Source organism: Haliotis rufescens, unplaced genomic scaffold (genome assembly GCF_023055435.1).
Source record: "Haliotis rufescens isolate VD_foot unplaced genomic scaffold, xgHalRufe1.0.p SCAF_1, whole genome shotgun sequence".
Taxonomy (NCBI): domain Eukaryota; kingdom Metazoa; phylum Mollusca; class Gastropoda; order Lepetellida; family Haliotidae; genus Haliotis; species Haliotis rufescens.
Genome location: NW_025963779.1, coordinates 33,161,714 through 33,180,109, shown reverse-complemented (window position 1 = coordinate 33,180,109; position 18,396 = coordinate 33,161,714). Strand labels below are relative to the sequence as shown.

Genomic DNA, 18,396 nt, shown 5'->3' with positions numbered 1-18,396 from the left:
GCTGATAACAGCAGAAAAGCTGTTGGTTTTCCTCTGGGATTCATTATTTTTGGCAACAGTAATCTTGTCCAGAGTAATAGTGTCTGTCCTGTCACATGATAGTACAAATACAAATAATATTTGCTCCTTTGGTAAGCCAGAAGGCTAAGGTCTTTGCAGGTCTCTTCCTTTCCAGTACTATCATGGCACCATATGCTCAAGCAATTTAAATTGGTGCAGTGTCTTCAAAATAACTGGTAAATGTTGTCTTTTGATGTGTACTTTTTGTAGGTGTCTGTGCTGTCACCATGCATTTGGGATTACGAAATTGTTATTAAAAAAATCAAATGTAATGAGTATATTTGACTGTCAGAATGGAACTCAACCAGTGTGCTTTTTTTAAGTGCAAGAGAGAAGTCATTGTCCTAAGCTGGCATTATGTCATAGTTTGTCTCTCCTGTCACTGTCTCTGCTGTCACCTTAAAAAAAGTGACAGGACAGACATATTTAGGCGACAGCACAGACATAGAGTGTTCAATAAATGTATATATATATTAAAAGACAAAGAAAAAATGAATGGTAATGTATTTTGTATGTTTGCTTGTTGCATGAAAATCTGAATACTATTAACATTTGGGTCAATAAACACTGATTACACTGCACAGTAGATCTTTGGTAACAGCACAGACTTTTAATAGTAACAGCACAGACACTTTTCAGTGACAGCAAAGACATTTTAGGATTTTTTTATCGAGTTAACACAAATAATGAACAATTATTCATTTTGCTCGCCCTACTGTTGTACATAATTAAGAAATGTAACATATTTAGCAAATTTAAATGAAAGAAATTTTACATAATCACTTCAAACACCGTGTCTATGCGTGAGGGAAAGAGAGAAGTGGAGGTGTGTGCTGACAGAATGGAGTGTATGAGTGGGGGAAAGAGAGAAGTGGAGGTGTGTGCTGACAGAATGGAGTGTATGAGTGGGGGAAAGAGAGAAGTGGAGGTGTGTGCTGACAGAATGGAGTGTATGAGTGGGGGGAAGAGAGAAGTGGAGGTGTGTGCTGACAGAATGGAGAGTCTGAATGATGATGAGATTCACCAAAAGACAAGTAAGGAAATGGTACAAAGTTCAGGTGATGATAAGATGGAAAGACAAAAGGAAATACACCAGCCAGTTGATACAAATGAATGCCTGGGGAAATTCGTTGTCGTTATGTATAACATATCATATCCTGGTTATGTTGAAGATATAGAGCTAGGTGAAGTTTTTGTGGAATGTATGCATAAAGTGGGAAAGCACGGGAATGCAAATTGTTTCTTCTGGCCACGCAAACTTAAAGACAAATGCTGGTACCAGTTTGAGGACATAGTTAGCTTTGTACAAGAGCCTTCCAAAATATCACTGTCCTCTGACTATTGTGTTGAGTCTTCTTTGTGGGAAGATATGTTGGAAACAATTCATGGCAAACAATAACCTTTGTTTATATGTGCACATGAATGAGGTCAAGAATGATTTACTGGATGTTATCATATAATGCTATCATTTGGTAAAAGTGCAAATATGTTATCAGACTTTGTCTGTGCTGTTACTGTTGAAGTTTTGAAAGTTGACTATTCTCATTTCCTTACAGCTTTTTGCTTGGAATAAGCAACAATAACCTCAAAAAGTGCCATTAAGGTTGTTGGCAGAGTTTCTGATCAAGTTCTATTTTTGAGATGAGCAATTCCACATAAGATTTGTTTATGAATTTTTGCTTGTCTGTGCTGTTACCAAACTTCACATTTTTATCTCATACAAAATACACCTAATACTTTGATATGCACATTCATTGAGTTTCCTCTTTTTTGACTACTTTTGCTTCTGAAACACAGAACACAGAAATAGTTATTATAGTTTTGGCAATTACAAAATATTTTGTCTTTCCTGTTACCATGTTGTCTGTCCTGTTACCATGAATGTCTTTCCTGTCACCAGGTTTCTACCATCTCAAAAGTTATAATTGGTTCAACTCTGCTGACAAAAATATATATAATTCATAAAATGAGTGTAATAACTAAGCTCCATTTCAGTGTAAGCAGTAGACAAGCTTATCGTACATCTTTTTGCAAATAATTCCATTGTATGCATATATTTACAGTCTAATAATTTAGTAAAGCCAATAAATGAAATTTATAGCTGTTGGTATTTGAACTACTGTATTCGCCATAATAAGCGCCCAGGGCGCTCTCAAAATTGGAAATAGGGGGCTCTTATTAGAATATTATTTTGGTGGAAAAATCAGAGTTGAAAGATAAATTTCATGGTTTATGCTGACGGCCTGACTGTTTATATACGACATATATATTTTTCCAGAATTTAATTGCCCATGATTAGGTTGCATATAACACATGAGTGAGTATTATACACGAATAAATAAATCTTGCGTACATTGATCAAGCGGAAGGGGTGCTAATTGGGATTGTTCATTTGCCAATATATTAGCAAATATCGCTGTGGGCGCTTATTAGAGCGGGGTGCTTATTATGTCGAATACGGTATGCCAAAATGCAACAACCTTATATTATAAATTTAATTCATTTTAGATTTATGTTCGGTGACAAAAACTGAATGTTATGCATGGTAACAGCACAGACATTTGGTACAGAGATGCCAAAAATAGTTTTCTGCAAAAAGAAAAATAAGACATATTAATTAAGCCTGCACACTTTACACTCATATTCAGTAATTGTTATGTTGTTTTTCTGCTCAACAAAAACATTTCAAAAATGAATTCTGATTTGTTGATTTTTCATAGGCCCAAATGTTACTTTTTTAGAGAATGACCCGCATATCTATGAGAGGAGGAATTGAGATCGTTTGAAAGGTATTCGGATATTACTGAGGTAATCTCAAAATATCACAAAAATAGCAAACCGGATCCACAAACCAATATCGTAATCAGTTTTCATTTTAAACGCGTTCCAAATCTTTAATAATCGAACGCGTCATCGATCACGCCATTGGCAACGAGTAACACAGTCCGCCTGCCTGCACTCTGCGTGTTTACTGGCATTCCGTATAATAGTCCTGCTCGACTTTTGTATCTACCCTCATGTGATCGTCCGATCATCTGCTTCCGGTTTATTATGTCAGTGCACAGGTTGGCCTAGGCCGACTAGTTTGGGACTTGTTCAAAGGAAACTCGAGTTCATATTACCGTGATTACCACAATGTATTCGCCACTAACCAAGATCGTCATAATCGTAACCATTTTGTCAACATTTTCGATAAATGTAAGTATAACAGGCCGAATCATTCAGATTTATTCGCGTTTATGTGCCAATTTCATGTTGTCAATGTGATTCATCACGATGTATATATAAGAGCACCATTGCCAAATATTTGCATTTAGTTCATAGCAGAAACATTTATGTTTTATAAAGTGTTGCGTTGTCGATATATCAAAATCGTATTCGGTGTTTCCATCAGTAAACATGTGACATTTAGATTATAAGACTAAGAGATCATTCATTGATCACAGGGGCGTGTGTCAGAGGTTTCTGTGCTCTAGTGTTCTGAAAATAATGGCCCCCCTCTAATTCATCTCATATTTGATGATGCCCCCCCCCCCCCCCCCCCCCCCCCATGTATGTACTTGTATATATTTGTCATGGCCCTCCCTGAAATGACAAAATGCAGAAGCATTTAAAGTTTAAAATTTGGTATTAGTGACCAATGATAACGACTTTATAATGAAGTCACAATTAAAATGGGGGGCACGGGTGGCCCAGTCGTCTAAGGCGCCGCGATTCGCTGTGCAGAGTTGCGTCCCTTGGGCACGCCAGAAACCTATGATTGTGGGTTCGAATCCCGGTTCGCCCCGATTATGTTTCTAGGTTTGTCAGCACCACACCCGTGCTCGTGGGTTTCACCGAAGTGGTAAACGTCTGAGACCTGCATCACTTCGGGCTTTCCTCCCACATTAAGCTGACATGCCGTGATATGACTGGAATACTGTTAAAAGCGGCGTTAAACCAAACTCACTCACACTCACTCACAATTAAAATGATAAAGTAGCAAATTTCAAAAAATTTCCTGCATGATGAGAAGGTGTCCAATAATCGAGACAAGAATGGGACCGAGACTACAACACTAACATTTAGGTACATTATGTGTATAAAATGCATTACTATGTATTTCTGATAGTTACATACTTATTCTAAAATACAAAAACTGTCCGTAGTTCGCTCAAATTTTTTTAGGCTAGTCGGGTCAAAATCTTTTTAGGCGAGTCGGATTTTAGGCGAGTTGGGTGTATCCCTGCTAAATCGTAGGTCCACAAATTTAGGTTACAGTTATTTACTTGTCAAATAAGCTTGATCAAAATGATTTCAATAGTTTGGATATTAATCTAGTAACACCAATATAGTTGGTTGTCATGGTTGTATATTCAACATGTACAAAATAAAAAAAAGACTGTCATTAACTGGTCATCGATGACAGTGTATGTGGTGTGGTGAAGGGACAGAAATGACTGCTTGGTGCTTTATGAAACAACACAACTGGGCACTTCAACATTCAAACTCCGAGAACACTGCACTCAGATGTTGTGCGAAAGTGTTGTGTTTAGCTGTCATCTTCCTGAGAATATCCCATTTCAGCAAACTGTATTATTTGCTGTCTTGTAAGATGCTTGTGTAACTGTAACCATTTCCGTGAACATTATGAAATTCACCCTATTTCCTTATCATGCTTATCTGTATCATTGTATGTTCATGATTTACATCGTAATTGGGATAATCAGTTACTGTGAGATTATTCTGGGACCAGGAACCTGAAGCATTGTGAAGCCCGTGTATTGTTAAGTCAATGGTTTGATACCCGGCCCTGTCATACTAAAAGACATTAAATTGTGGTATTTGTTGTTCACCTGACTGGCAGATGACGTTAGGGGATAAGACAAGCGCTGCGATTGTCATAAATCTATGTTAAGGTGTGGGAGTTACGATGGTCTTAGCACTAAAACAGAACAGGGTCCTGATCGGTTTAGAGTCAGTATACTGTGTCCAAGTGGAATATCCATGTTAAACTGTGGCATGGTATCACAGTGGGCTAGTCGATAGCACTATAAATCCGGCATAAGTCAAAACTAGTACAAGCAGCCTCGCACATACATGCATGCATGTCATGATAGAAATGCAGTAATGTTAGACTTTAATCCCATTACACCTTATTACAGGACGGTTTCAGTAAAGCAACATAAATCTGTGCATGTAGTTTAACTTTCTGATCATTATGAACATTATGTGCAAACTTTGTTATGAGTGCAGCCAGTGGCTAAAATGTCATCACTATTCGCTGCATCGCGTGTGACAAGTTCCACAACCATTTGGAGAACATAATTACTTTACACTTAAATTTAAACAGTGCAGTCTGTGCCATACTGCCAAGAGTCCAAACTGTGTACAGGGATTGACAATGACACTAGGCTGTCAGTTCAATACAAGTAACAATCTAAGGGGACTAGTTGTTTTATCATTTTGTTTATTTCCATACTTAGTTATTTTACATAACCATTAGTCTGAAATAAACTTCAGACTAGTTGGTTATTTGACTAATGGCATCCCCCCATCCCTGAATCTTATTTTTGTCAATAATTTCAGTATATTTTGGTCTTATTATCAGTATTTGGACAAGTATCAGATTTACACTGCTTGGGGAAAGTATACTGGGCTTCGGAATAGATGGTAAAGTTACAGACTGAAAGTGAAATATTTGAATGTTAATTTTGACTGCAGTTTGCATGGTCTACACAGTCTGTGCAGAAAACTTTAATAAGCTACACTACTAGAGAGAAATAATACTCCAGCTGATTGTTGCAACAGGTTTATCATGTTCTTGATGTTCACACTTGTATTGCCAGTTTTGTGAGCTACCTGGGATACCTGGGACTATTAGTTAATTGATATTTCATTGTGGAGGTTTATTAAGTGTATTTATTGTGTTTGAAATTGATTGTGTTTTCTTTATTGCTATTTCAATAGTGCCACATTTCATGTTGAGTGATCTCACAGTTGTATGTACCCATGAAATTGGTTGAAATTGGGAAATAGAATAGTTTTAGTATGTCATCATGGTCATTGTCACAGTTATAAAACAGCAATGGCAGAGATGAAGTAAGCTCCGGGTGCCTGAGGGCCACCATTGGAAATCACTCTTACTTGTAAACAAAAATACATGTGACAATGTTTATCATGTTTATGATCATGAATGAAGCTAGTAATAAATGTACTTTTGCACAAGTTTGGTATATATTATATGGCTTAGCAAACTGGACGATCATGTGGAAAATGCAAAACAATATGGCTCAGTCATCTAACACTCTGCAATTTACTGTTGGCTGCATCCCTTGGTGCACCAGAAACCTATGATAATGGGTTCGAATCCCAGTTCGCCCCGATTATGTTTATAGGTTAGTCAACTCCATACCCATACTCGTGTTTTTCACCAATGTGGTAAACATATGAGACCTGCATCACTTAGGGCTCTGACAAACCATTGCCATTACAGTAAACTACGGTTATAACAAACTCAAAGGGACTAATAATTTTAGTTCGCTATAACCGTAGTTCGTTATAAGCATATATACTGCATATATACAACAAATATCCGGGACTAAAAATAAGTTTGTTACATTGGTCAGTTGGTCAGTTGGTTATAAACGTAGTCTACTGTATTTGCAGCACCAACATACATGTTATAAATTTTAACAACAAAATTTTATCTAGGCTGTCAGTGTCAAATCCCAAATTTATATATGGTGGTCATTGGTGTAGTACTTAAAAGATCTGATTTTTGACATTGGTAAGCATGGTAAGTATTTATGATGTGTTATGATTTGAATTACTTACGTATCACCATGATCACAATGTGTTTCGAAAACACCGATATATTGTGTTTTTCAAAATCATGCATATTTTCATCTTGATACATAGGTGACACATGAAATTGAAATCATGATATTCAGAAATTAGCAACCGATGCCTGTGATCAGAAAAGCAAACTGTTTGCGACTAACTTCTTGTAAATAATATGACCGTCAGGACTAGAGCAACATCAAGCAGAATGACAGACAACTACAAAGTTGTCAAAAACATGCAGGTGAAGTCCGATTTTTTGTTTGTTATTTTTTTATTCAGGTTTTGATTGCTGATGAGAAAGTGAGTTTGGTTATACGTCCATTTTAGCAATATTCCAGCAATATCACGGCGGGGGGACACCAGAAAATTGGCTTCACACATTGTACCCATGTCGGAAATCGAAACTGGGTCTTCCGTGTGATGAGCGAACGCTTTCACCACTAGGCTACCCGACCGCCCCAATTACAGATGAAAGAATCCATGCAATGTATTGTGGTATGTATCACAATACAAGAATCATTGCAATAAATTGCAATACGATAGTCAGGACCAATACCCGTCATTTACTCAGTGTTATGTTAAGCAACTTGAGGGATGTGGCCATTAGTGGATTTTCCAGATGAGGCTATTGACACTGAGTGCACACAAAGCATAATTAAGGAAACAGAATGTAAGGGATTATTTATTTATTCAATCACTGGCTGTTTTGACACTGAAAGTGAATAAAAGAAATATGCCTCCTTATGTTTTTTGTTCGTTGGTCTGCAAAATAAAGTGTCATAAAATTATCACGAATGTGTGTCACTCACAGTTTTTGTAGTTTATTTCTGCTTGCAAAAATTTCCTAGCTTACAATATATACGGTCAAGTCTCTTTAAACCAACAATCGTCTTTATCCGACACTAATTATGGGAACTTATTAATTCAGTACAATATGTGAAGCCCATTTCTGGTGTTCCCCCACCGTGATATTGCTGGAATATTGCTGAAGGCGATGTAAAACCATACTCACTCACTTAGTGCTATTTAGACCCGTTAATCCCAAGTCTCGCAGTCTGACTCCGACACACCTATTACCAAAATTACTCATTAATCAATCTTGATAATCTGACAGTGATAAGCATTCTCCTTGGTCATCTGCCTGCGAATACACAGCCCCTTATTTTGATGCAAGATGAGTTGGGCTAGTAGCTGCATATTACAACGACTACAGAGATAAACTCGCTTCACAATAAACAAGTAATGCTTTATATAAACAAAACAGGATTAATCATGTTAATCACAGGTTTAGATTACCTCAATCTCATTAAAATCACATCCCATTACAATTCACGTCAGAACAACCTTATGCGAACTTTGACCGACCAATGAAATGATTCACAGGAAGACGACAGTAGTCACTAAGGAAGCATCTTTCTTGAGCTTTGCAGAAATAGTTTCAAACTGGCGACTTCCATTCTGGACTACACTTTTTGTATTTTGAATCAGTCATACAGCCTATTGCAGAAGTTCTGTATACCCTGTGTTCAGCTCTACCATGTCTACAGGCTGTATTACTGGAAAACATATTCCGTTAACAATATAACACAATTATATGAATTATTTTCTTTTTCATTTTATTACGTGTGTGTAGCATTATCTATCATGATCTATCTTGTAGTTGTCCAATTTTCCATCACAAATATTAGTTTTGAATTTCTGGCATACTTGTTAATCTGACATAATCATATGGAAGCAACCATGTCGGATTAATGGGATTTGACTGTATGTATGTAATTTTGGTGAGGTCATAATATTTATTTCACAGTGGGTGAGGTCACGATATGATATGTTTCATAGTGAAGTCACAGTAAGATACATATCATATTCATGATAATAGTTAGGTCAAAATACCTAGGTCACAGTAGTACATTTATTACAATAATGAGGTCACAATACGACACATATGATCATAATGATAGTGAGGTCACAATATGCGTACATGTATCTTGATAGCGAGGTCGGTGGTCCCAGTACAATACGTATCATGGTAGTTCAGTGTACTATTAAACCGTTCACTCAGAACTATGACAGAAGATGGGGAATGGATCCATCGTATTATGATAAAAACTCTGGACCCTTTTATTATCCTAGCTTTGATCCGGAATGTGATGATGTCAGCACCTCCTATCTCTAACCATTTGCTAACTTACCACAGATCACACGTTAATAAGCATGATAAGAGTGATTGAATTGGATGGCTATATTTAGTGTCTTGTCATTCAAAATGGATCCAAGACCAAACTGTTGGAGAAAATGGACATGTTGCATGTGTTCTTTCATCTGTAATTTGTGATGAACCTAAATAAAAAACCTTTCCCCGCACGTTTTTGAAAATTTGTGTTTGTTGGATGTTGCTATGGTATCAATGTATGCATTATAGACACATGATATACAGGAAAATGGTCACATATAGTTTCACATTTTTGATCATGGGAAACAGTTGCTTAAGTACTCACGGAAATAAAACATAACTGTTTTTTCGATCTCAGATTATAAATAAATGCAGTTAATATACAAAATATATAAATATTCAAACAACTCAATTAGTACTAATTGGGCCTTGGCACAAATACAGCGTATCAAAGGTTTTTATGTCTTTTTACACGTAAAAGTGTGTAAAAATATGAACAAAACAGACTATTATGAAACTGAGCATAACCAGGTGTTAGTAGATCAAGGTGAATGTCCATGACCTATGACACCTTGACGACAGGTGAAAACAGGTGCTTGAAACCCACGTTCATGGGATTTGTCAGTGGTTAGTGATTTGTCAGTGGCATTGTGGGATAGTGAATCATCATCAAAATATCAGAACGTAAATGTAACATATTCCCTTCTCAAACAACAACTTACATGTCATTATTATTATGTACATAAACATAGCTTTTATTTTTATTGTTGTTTTGATAACTTTTTTCCAGGCTAATTTGCCTATAGCCTGTTTCTGCCATGTCAATTTGGACTTAGTTTTATTTTTGAATGTTGAAAGTGCCTACAAATTACCTACTGTAAAGTACATTTTGTATTGAGCACTGAGATAAAACTAGCAAATCCAGACTAGTACTTTTCCAGTTGTTTTGTTATTTCGTATTTACATCTACGTAATGCTTTGTGTCGATTATTAAATCCAGCAAAACAGGTTTTTTTCATTTCCATGAGTACTTTAACATCTTAATTTCATAATTCCATTTCAATTTGTCACTTAGGTAAACATTTTCCAGCAAGATGAAGATATGAGGGATTTGGAAAAACGTAATATACCTGTATTTTCCAAACATATTGTGATATTCATTAGTATTTTATGTCGTGGTATACCAGTAATACCGCGCCTCTAGTATTAAAATAGAATGGAGATATAATATCCTTGATAAACAAGTTGCCTATGAGGGCTGAAAACAGCTCTGCCAGCAGAAAATTTCAGATTGTTTGATACAAGGCATTTGACAGTTACAATGGATTTATGATGTGAACGTAATCATAATGATAAACTTTTTCCTTGTCGGTAAATTACACACCCTTAAATGCAAATCAACAATTGTGTCCCGATGTTTGTGTAACCTATTTATACCGCTTAACAATACTTGCAGGTTAGATTTCATTTAACATGTTTAAGACCGCCTCCGTGGTCTAGTGGTAGACCGTCTGCCCAGAGTGCTCAGACCAAAAGATGTTAAAAGATGGTACTTGTTGTTACCCTGTCTGGCGCTCGGCATTAAGGGGCTTAAATAAGGACTGGTCGGCTCAGAGTCAGTATGCTGTGACTGAGTGGGGTATTCATTTGAAAACTGTGGCATGATATCTGAGTGAGCTAGCACTATAAAATCGGCATTAGTCTGGACTAGTACAAGCAGCCATACACACACACATACATGCACGTTGATGTACATGTGCAATCATCTTGGACGCGATGTTAAACCCCATTTCACCTCACCTTATAACATGTACAAACATGGTAAACATTATCCATATTGCACCTGTTACCACCTGGTAACCATGGTTGCACAATAGCGATAGTCAGACATTTACTGTTGTACTGTCATATGGGTGATTGTTACTGGCTGGTGTAGCAGCAGTGTACAAAATAAATGTTGACCGGTAGCCCATGACCACTTTCTTTTCTTTCTGGCCATTGTAAATATAATCTAGATAGCCCACCTGGCTAGCTGCATTTTCTATATAGTGAGCTATAATAAGTTAATGTTTCTCCCCAATTAAACAGATGCTGAAAAGAAAATGTCCACTTGAAAATAAGACTAATTTCTAAAAAACGTTATTAGCTGTTCTTTGAACTGTTGAAGGTCACAATATTCAAGAAACAGATGATAAATATCTCGTTTACATTGGCTGTCGCTCTTCAGAATTAATCATGTTAATTGATATTGACTCTGATTTATGTTCTTACCTTGTTGAAACGTGAAATAAGTTTCCTTCCTTTCTACCAGAGTTCTCCTTTTTGGCGATGTAATAAAACTGGCTACTTAATAGGCCTGGGACGAGTCCAAATTTACTACCCGGGTACCCACCCCCGTATTACTGACCCTACCCGGGTACCCACTGTAGGTCTCAAGAGATAGGAACAAAATGTCCAATTGGGCATTTTTTACCATAGCACTGGCAAAACGTATTTAAATATATGTATTAAACAATCTGGTCATGCATACACTGAAGTTGATTCACGTTGTATCTTTATTCAAAGATATGAAAAGTCAGAAGGAATGGGTGCATAGTCAGAAAGAAATGAGAAAATTTATAAATATTGTGACATGTAGTGTAACCATAGAGTTCTAAATACTTTTGTCATTAAATGATATATCACATGACTAACCACGGGTCCGGGTAGCCCTGTGGGTACCCGGGTCCAACTCAGTTCCCACCCGACCTGGGTACCCGAGTTACCCGTCCCAGCCCTACTACTTAAATCTGCAGTTGGTTTGAAAACAATTTCCAACTGGCCAGGACGACACTGGTTAAACACATTATGGATTTGAACCAATAGAAACTGCAGTGTTCATTTGGATAACTGGTATGATATGGAAATTGAAACCAGGATTCAGGAAGACTTTCAGCATTGTCACATGTGAGCTCTGTTATTGAGAGTGTTCACATTGTGCGGAGGTACAAAGTCCAGGACACGCCAAGTGTTGCTGTCACTGCCTGGCTTGGGCTTGTGTCACCTCTGACCATGTGATGCTCCTCATGTGAATAAAAGATCAGGGCCAGGAAATACTTGAAATTGTTATTGTCACTAATGTCTAGTGTTGACATTTGACAATTAATTTGTACATCATTTTACATAATGGTAATGCAAATTAGGCCTGGGACGGGTAACTTGGGTACCCGGGTCGGGTGGGTACTGAGTAGGACCTGGGTACCCACAGGAATACCTGGAACCGTGGTTAGTCATGTGATATTTTGTTTCATGATAAAAATTTACTATATAGCTACATGGTTACACAACAATATTAAGTCTCTAATGTTCGCATTTCTTCATGACTATGAACACGGTTCTTCTAACTTAAATATGTTTGAACAAAGCTCAAACTTCAGTCAACTTCAGTGTATGCATGACCACATCGTTTTATATGTGTATCTAAAAACATTCTGCCAGGGCTACTGTCAAACTATTCCCAATCGGACAATTTGTACCTATCTCTTGACACCAACAGCGGGTACCCGGGTTGGGTCGGTTAATAGGGGTGTGGGTACCCTGGTAGTAAATTTGGACTCGTCCCAGCCCTTATACAAATGTATATTTATGATGAATCATTGCTTGAGTGGAGATAACGGTACTTGAAGTACGCCATCTCTAGTGCACATGTTATAGACATGAAAATAAATATTTAGAATGTTCTAACATTGACGTCATGTATGACTGGTACATGAATGCATTGTGTAGATTACAAATAAAATAGACTGTTTTGGATTGACAAGGCTGTTAAATCTAGAGTATGCTGCACTTGGGGAGTAATTATTTGATTTCCCAGGTAGAATTTTGAATTGAGATAAAAAAAATATTGTTTAAGATCTGTATGAGCAATTGTTCAGTAAGTTCTCTTTTAAAATTAATAACAAAAGCTAACTGTTCTTTGGCCATTGTAACACTTCAATTTGTTTTGGGTTTTTTTTCGAAAAAAGTGTCATCAGTCTTAATTAGTTTATGCAGTCATAAACAGACACATGTGCATGTGCATCGGTGCTGTCGTAGAAACATGATCTTACATCTCATACAAGATTAAAATCATGGAAATTTCCTGCATGTCCTGAGACATAACTATATTTAGCATCATATACATGCCAGAGCTTGAAATTGTAGAGTTTGAAATGCTGTCTAACAATTTTTTAACTTACATGAAACATCGTTACAAACAATATTGAAGATGTTTATCAATAATAAGTTTCATGTTTTCATGCTATTTCAACTTATAAGTGCCGACCAAAGTCTTGACATTATGATAATAGTCTTTAATATGACACTACATTTTAGTTGATGCTAAGAGCCAACTTCAGGCTAGAAGATTGGAGGTTTATGGCCCAGTCTGTGATACAATAAATTTGCCTTGTGTTTTGGCAGGTATTTGCTGAGGAAGGACATTGTGTCTGGTATGACACATGTGGCACAGATACTGATACCAAAAAGGCCATCAATTGTGCTTACAATGGCACTGCCAAGCCCCTGGAAGATGAGGAAGCAGTGAACATATACAGGGACTACTGTCCTGACCTGTACGCCATGAGGAGTAAGTCTTTTTAATATACTTTCCCAAAAAAAATTCCAAAGTTGAGAAAAGTGATATTTTCATTGCAGTTATCATAAAAATTGATATTTCACTGCAGTGAACATAACACTTGATATTTCACTGCAGTGAACATAACACTTGATATTTCACTGCTGTGAAAATTACACTTTGACGGAACTATTGTCATACAAGAGTGACCTCCCCTCAAATTGTCTCCCTTTGCCGTAAGTGTCTAACCCATACTCAAACTGTAATGTCCTTTTCACTTTAGGCCAAATAATGACAGATGGCCATTTATGGAGTTAATATCGCTTCAGGCTGTTTGTTATTCTCTTGAAAGTGTTTCGTTATACACTGTAAATTTCTCACTGAACTGGTCAATTGATACTGTTCGTTTCGCAAAGCACCATTTTTGTCACTTGATCAGCGTGTATTCTTTCGCTTCCAGCAGCGGTTTAGCAGTTTTCAAATATAATTTTAGAAAAGTTGATTTTTGTATATATAATCATATCTGTATGTATGATACACAATTTCCGTGCTCCTTAAATAATTTAAGATTTTGCAAACACGAAACTACTTTTTTAATTGCAAATACAAGGGGTGGTGAACCGTCCCTGTGTGTTAGGTAGGGAGAATTTGCTTCCAGTACGCACAAATGTATAGAATGTATCAAAGAATATGTTGCCTCCCGATGGACACTCAATAATATTCATTGTACCAAATTCTTGACAAGAAATATAAAGGTCCTGTAATTAATGTAATTATAAAATCTTACCGTACAGCTAGTACGCTATACCATTTCATTACTGTGCAGGACCCCCATATTTAACTATTGGGAGTCTGATGAACCCCCAGTTTCATGTCAAGATAAAACCCTGCTGTGTGATTCACATACTAAACCTGGGGATTAACAATTTGAGAATGGTATTATCAATGATTATCAGTCTTACAGAAAAGGAAAGGCCCAAAACATGGCAAAATGACTTTCATGGAGTTCAAACATGAATCAAAAGTGTCCTTCTTGTGGGCTCCCTTTAATTCCAAGGGGCTCACTTTAATTCGAAGGGGCTCACTTTAATTCCAAGGGGCTCCCTTTAATTCCAAGGGGCTCACTTTAATTCCAAGGGGCTCACTTTAATTCCAAGGGGCACACTTTCATTCCAAGGGGCTCACTTTAATTCCATTCCAAGGGGCACACTTTAATTCCAAGGGGCACACTTTAATTCCAAGGGGCACACTTTAATTCCATTCCAAGGGGCACACTTTAATTCCAAGGGGCACACTTTAATTCCAAGGGGCACACTTTAATTCCAAGGGGCACACTTTAATTCCAAGGGGCACACTTAAACATCTTGATAAGCACATTTTTTTCTTACACTTGTTTGTCTTGTTCGGAAGGTTACCATAGTTACAGTACTGAGACTGGATTGTTGTCTAACTGATAATTGTCTGTGCAAAATAGAATCGTTATTCACTCTCTCAAAGCTTTAATTGTGTTTTAGACCACAAATTCAGATATATTTGTTATAAATATGCATAAGAAACTTTTTGTATGTTTTGTATACATTTTAACATGTATAGCAATGTGTAGTGGGGTGTCAAACTCACTTGCTCCAAAAATAACATAGGCAAGTGATAAGGAAGATATTTCTACAAACTCAAAGGATAGCTTGCTCAAAAGTTGTTTGATCAAGATTACAACGGTTAAGGCCTCAGTAAATGTTTCAAAACATTTTTTGGAAGACATGGGGAGGACATTTCCAAATTTGATGCAATGCCCTATTTTATTCCCCTTGCATATAATGCAGGGGGATGTAGCCATTGTCTGGGCTGTCCGTCCGTATTTCTTTTCAGGAGCATAACTTGAAAACCGTGCAATTATTTTCATCCAAACTTGGTGCTGAAGTGTGTTTTGCTATTGTGTGAGCTGGGGGTATTCTGATGACTCCTGTTTTTCATATGTGTTTACATTTGTTTGGCAATGGTGTCTTTAACCATGTTAACTGCACACTTTTTTTCAGATGGCAGTGCCCCTATGACCTGTTGCTCCGCTGACCAGCTGAAAATCCTCCAGTCCAATATGGACGTCCCTAAGCAAATGCTTTCTCGGTGCCCCTCATGTTTCCACAACTTTGTCAACTTGTACTGCTATTTCACATGCGCACCAGACCACAGCAGGTTTTTGCGCATCAATACAACAGAAACCAACCCAATCTCTACAGCAAAGAAAACAGTTGCTGTTAAATCTGTGGACTGCCTGGTGTCTCCATCATTTGCTAATGGCATGTTTAACTCCTGTAAGAATGTCCAGATGCCCAGTGCTAATGAACGAGCCTTGGGTATCCTGTGTGGTCACTCTGCCGATCAGTGCACACCTCAGAACTGGCTGGACTACATGGGTGGCACAGCCAATGGACAGACCCCATTTCAGATCAACTTCCATCTTGGAAACTCTAGTAAGGTCTTCCCAAAACTGGAACCACTTAGTGCCAAAATCATCCCTTGTTCTCAGGCTCTGACAAATGACACCAACCCCTGCAGTTGTCAGGACTGTGCGGACATGTGTACCCCTGCCATCCCACCACCCCCGCCAGCCAAGCCCTGGAAGATCCTTCACATCGACGGCTACTGCTTCATCATGGGAGCAATCTTCATCTTCTTCACCGCCTTCTTTGGAGTGTATGCTATTTGCTACAACATCATCGTGCAGGACTCGCTCTCCCTGGACGGGATTGATGAGGAAGATGATGAAGGGAACCCAATCTACAGGATTGACGACCAGGGCAAGAAGAAGCGGAGGAAGAACTCCTTCTCTTCTATCAGGAAGGATCAGCTGGGAATCACTGAGAAACTTGGAGCTAGAATGGAGATGATGTTTGAGAAAGCTTTCAGCCGTTGGGGCACAATGTGTGCCAGACACCCGTACATCGTTTTTGGCATCAGTGCTGTCATCATTGTCATCTTGGTTGCTGGAATAGCACTGTTCCAGGTCACCACGTCGCCCGTCAAACTGTGGTCATCCCCAGATAGCCGTGCTAGACAGGAAAAGGACTACTTTGACAACCATTTTGTGTGAGTTGTTAAGGATTCTTCTTATGAACGTGTTAACCCTGTACATGGCTGTAGGGAACTTGGTTCTGATTGGTCCCCAGCATTCCCTTGCTGGTCGTGGTCAGACTCGGTGACTTTGTTGATTGCACGTCACTGTACTACAACCATGTTGCCACTGGCTTGTCTGGTCGAGACTTAATTATTTACAGGCCACTGTAATGTAGTTGGAATATTGCTGACTGTGGCTTAAAACGATAAACATGCAAACAAAAACAATGTACAATTGCACTTGTATGCAAGCATAAGGGTATCAACCTACTGCCATATGTCGAAGTTGTTTCTATTGCTAGTAGTTGCAGAGCTCCAGATAACTTTTTGAGCAATTGAGTTTTTACTCTAGGGTTTCAATTTTAATTGGGTTATTATATTTATCATTGGGTAACTATTTTTTCACTCATCTATTCATCACTCTTTTGGGTTTTTCCTAACATTAGTGAACATTATAAGATTTAAAAAATTAAATAATGACTAGATGTATATAACTGTTCTAAATATATAGGCTTGACTCAGAAAGTAAATTAGATTGTAATTGTGTTTTGGAAATTAGCTCCTTTGTACATTGTTGTACACATGCTGAAAAAGCTTCATTGGGTATTTACTCATGTTGTTTTATACATTTGAGTTTTTCATTTAATTCATGCGTTTCTGTACGCAAGCTAATTGAAAGTAATTGGGTTTTTAATAATTTTGGGGGGTATTTTACGCAGATATGCTGCTTATCTGTAGCTCTGTAGTTGGTTAGATGAAGTTTTACTATGATTAAATCTTAGCCTTGGTGTTTCATAAGCTGAAACAATAAGGAGACTCTTAGCCAGGTTATGATATGCACGATGCACGACACATCGGAGGTTAATGCTGAATACAATATGCAGATGAATGAAAACAGACCACTTGTATGACCACTTGTATGACCACTTTAGATCTACTTGTGTGAGAATAGGCCCAACACTGACTTACACTGGCCCAGGGGTAGTCTAATGTAAACAAATTGTTGACTCATCACACGAAGGGCATGGTTTGATTCCCCACAATGGTACAGTGTGTAAAACCTAGTCCTGATGCTCCCTGCAGTGATGTGGCTGACACAGCGCGCTAAAACCACTCAGTGACATAGTAGACTGAAAACTTTTGACAGATGTTGAAGGCACCTATTGGCATGATAAATAGCAAGGAATAACAGTGGATTGAATGTGTTTGGTTGCCATGGTTACAGCAGAGCTGCAACTAGTTATGTCCTGCGGCCCATGTCACACAGCTGCCTTCATGGCTTTAGTGGCTGGTATGTGTCCGTGTAAATTATATTAGTTACAAAAACTGAAGCCAGATTGTTTCAGAAAGCAGATGTCTAATTGGCTCGAGAACCCACACGTCCTTCATTTAGTTTGGGCAGTAAAGTTCACTCAGGGGCTAGTTTGCGCGATCCTCTATGGAGAGGTATCCTTTAGGAATAAAAGATGAGGACCCACTTGCACAAAGCAATATTAGCGCTGCAACTATTGTAAGCCTATGTTAAAGTATGGGAGTTACGATCATCTTAGCGCTAAGATCACTTTGTGCAAGTGGGTCCTTATTTTTAATGAGATTGTGAACCAAGTCCTCCCAACTATTATTGATTTCAAGG

The 18,396-nt window shown here is 37.9% G+C and overlaps 1 protein-coding gene across 1 annotated transcript in view; it reads left to right on the top strand.

Annotated features, from left to right (window-relative positions):
- The first annotated feature begins 3,069 nt into the window (after positions 1 to 3,069).
- Positions 3,070 to 18,396, top strand: part of LOC124139428 (NPC intracellular cholesterol transporter 1-like) — a 42,144-nt gene continuing 26,817 nt past the window's right edge. The window contains exons 1-3 of the mRNA XM_046506472.2: positions 3,070 to 3,258; positions 13,499 to 13,664; positions 15,686 to 16,736. Coding sequence (XP_046362428.2) covers positions 3,196 to 3,258; positions 13,499 to 13,664; positions 15,686 to 16,736 — 1,280 coding nt within the window. The 5' untranslated portion in view covers positions 3,070 to 3,195. The remainder of the gene's footprint in view (positions 3,259 to 13,498; positions 13,665 to 15,685; positions 16,737 to 18,396) is intronic.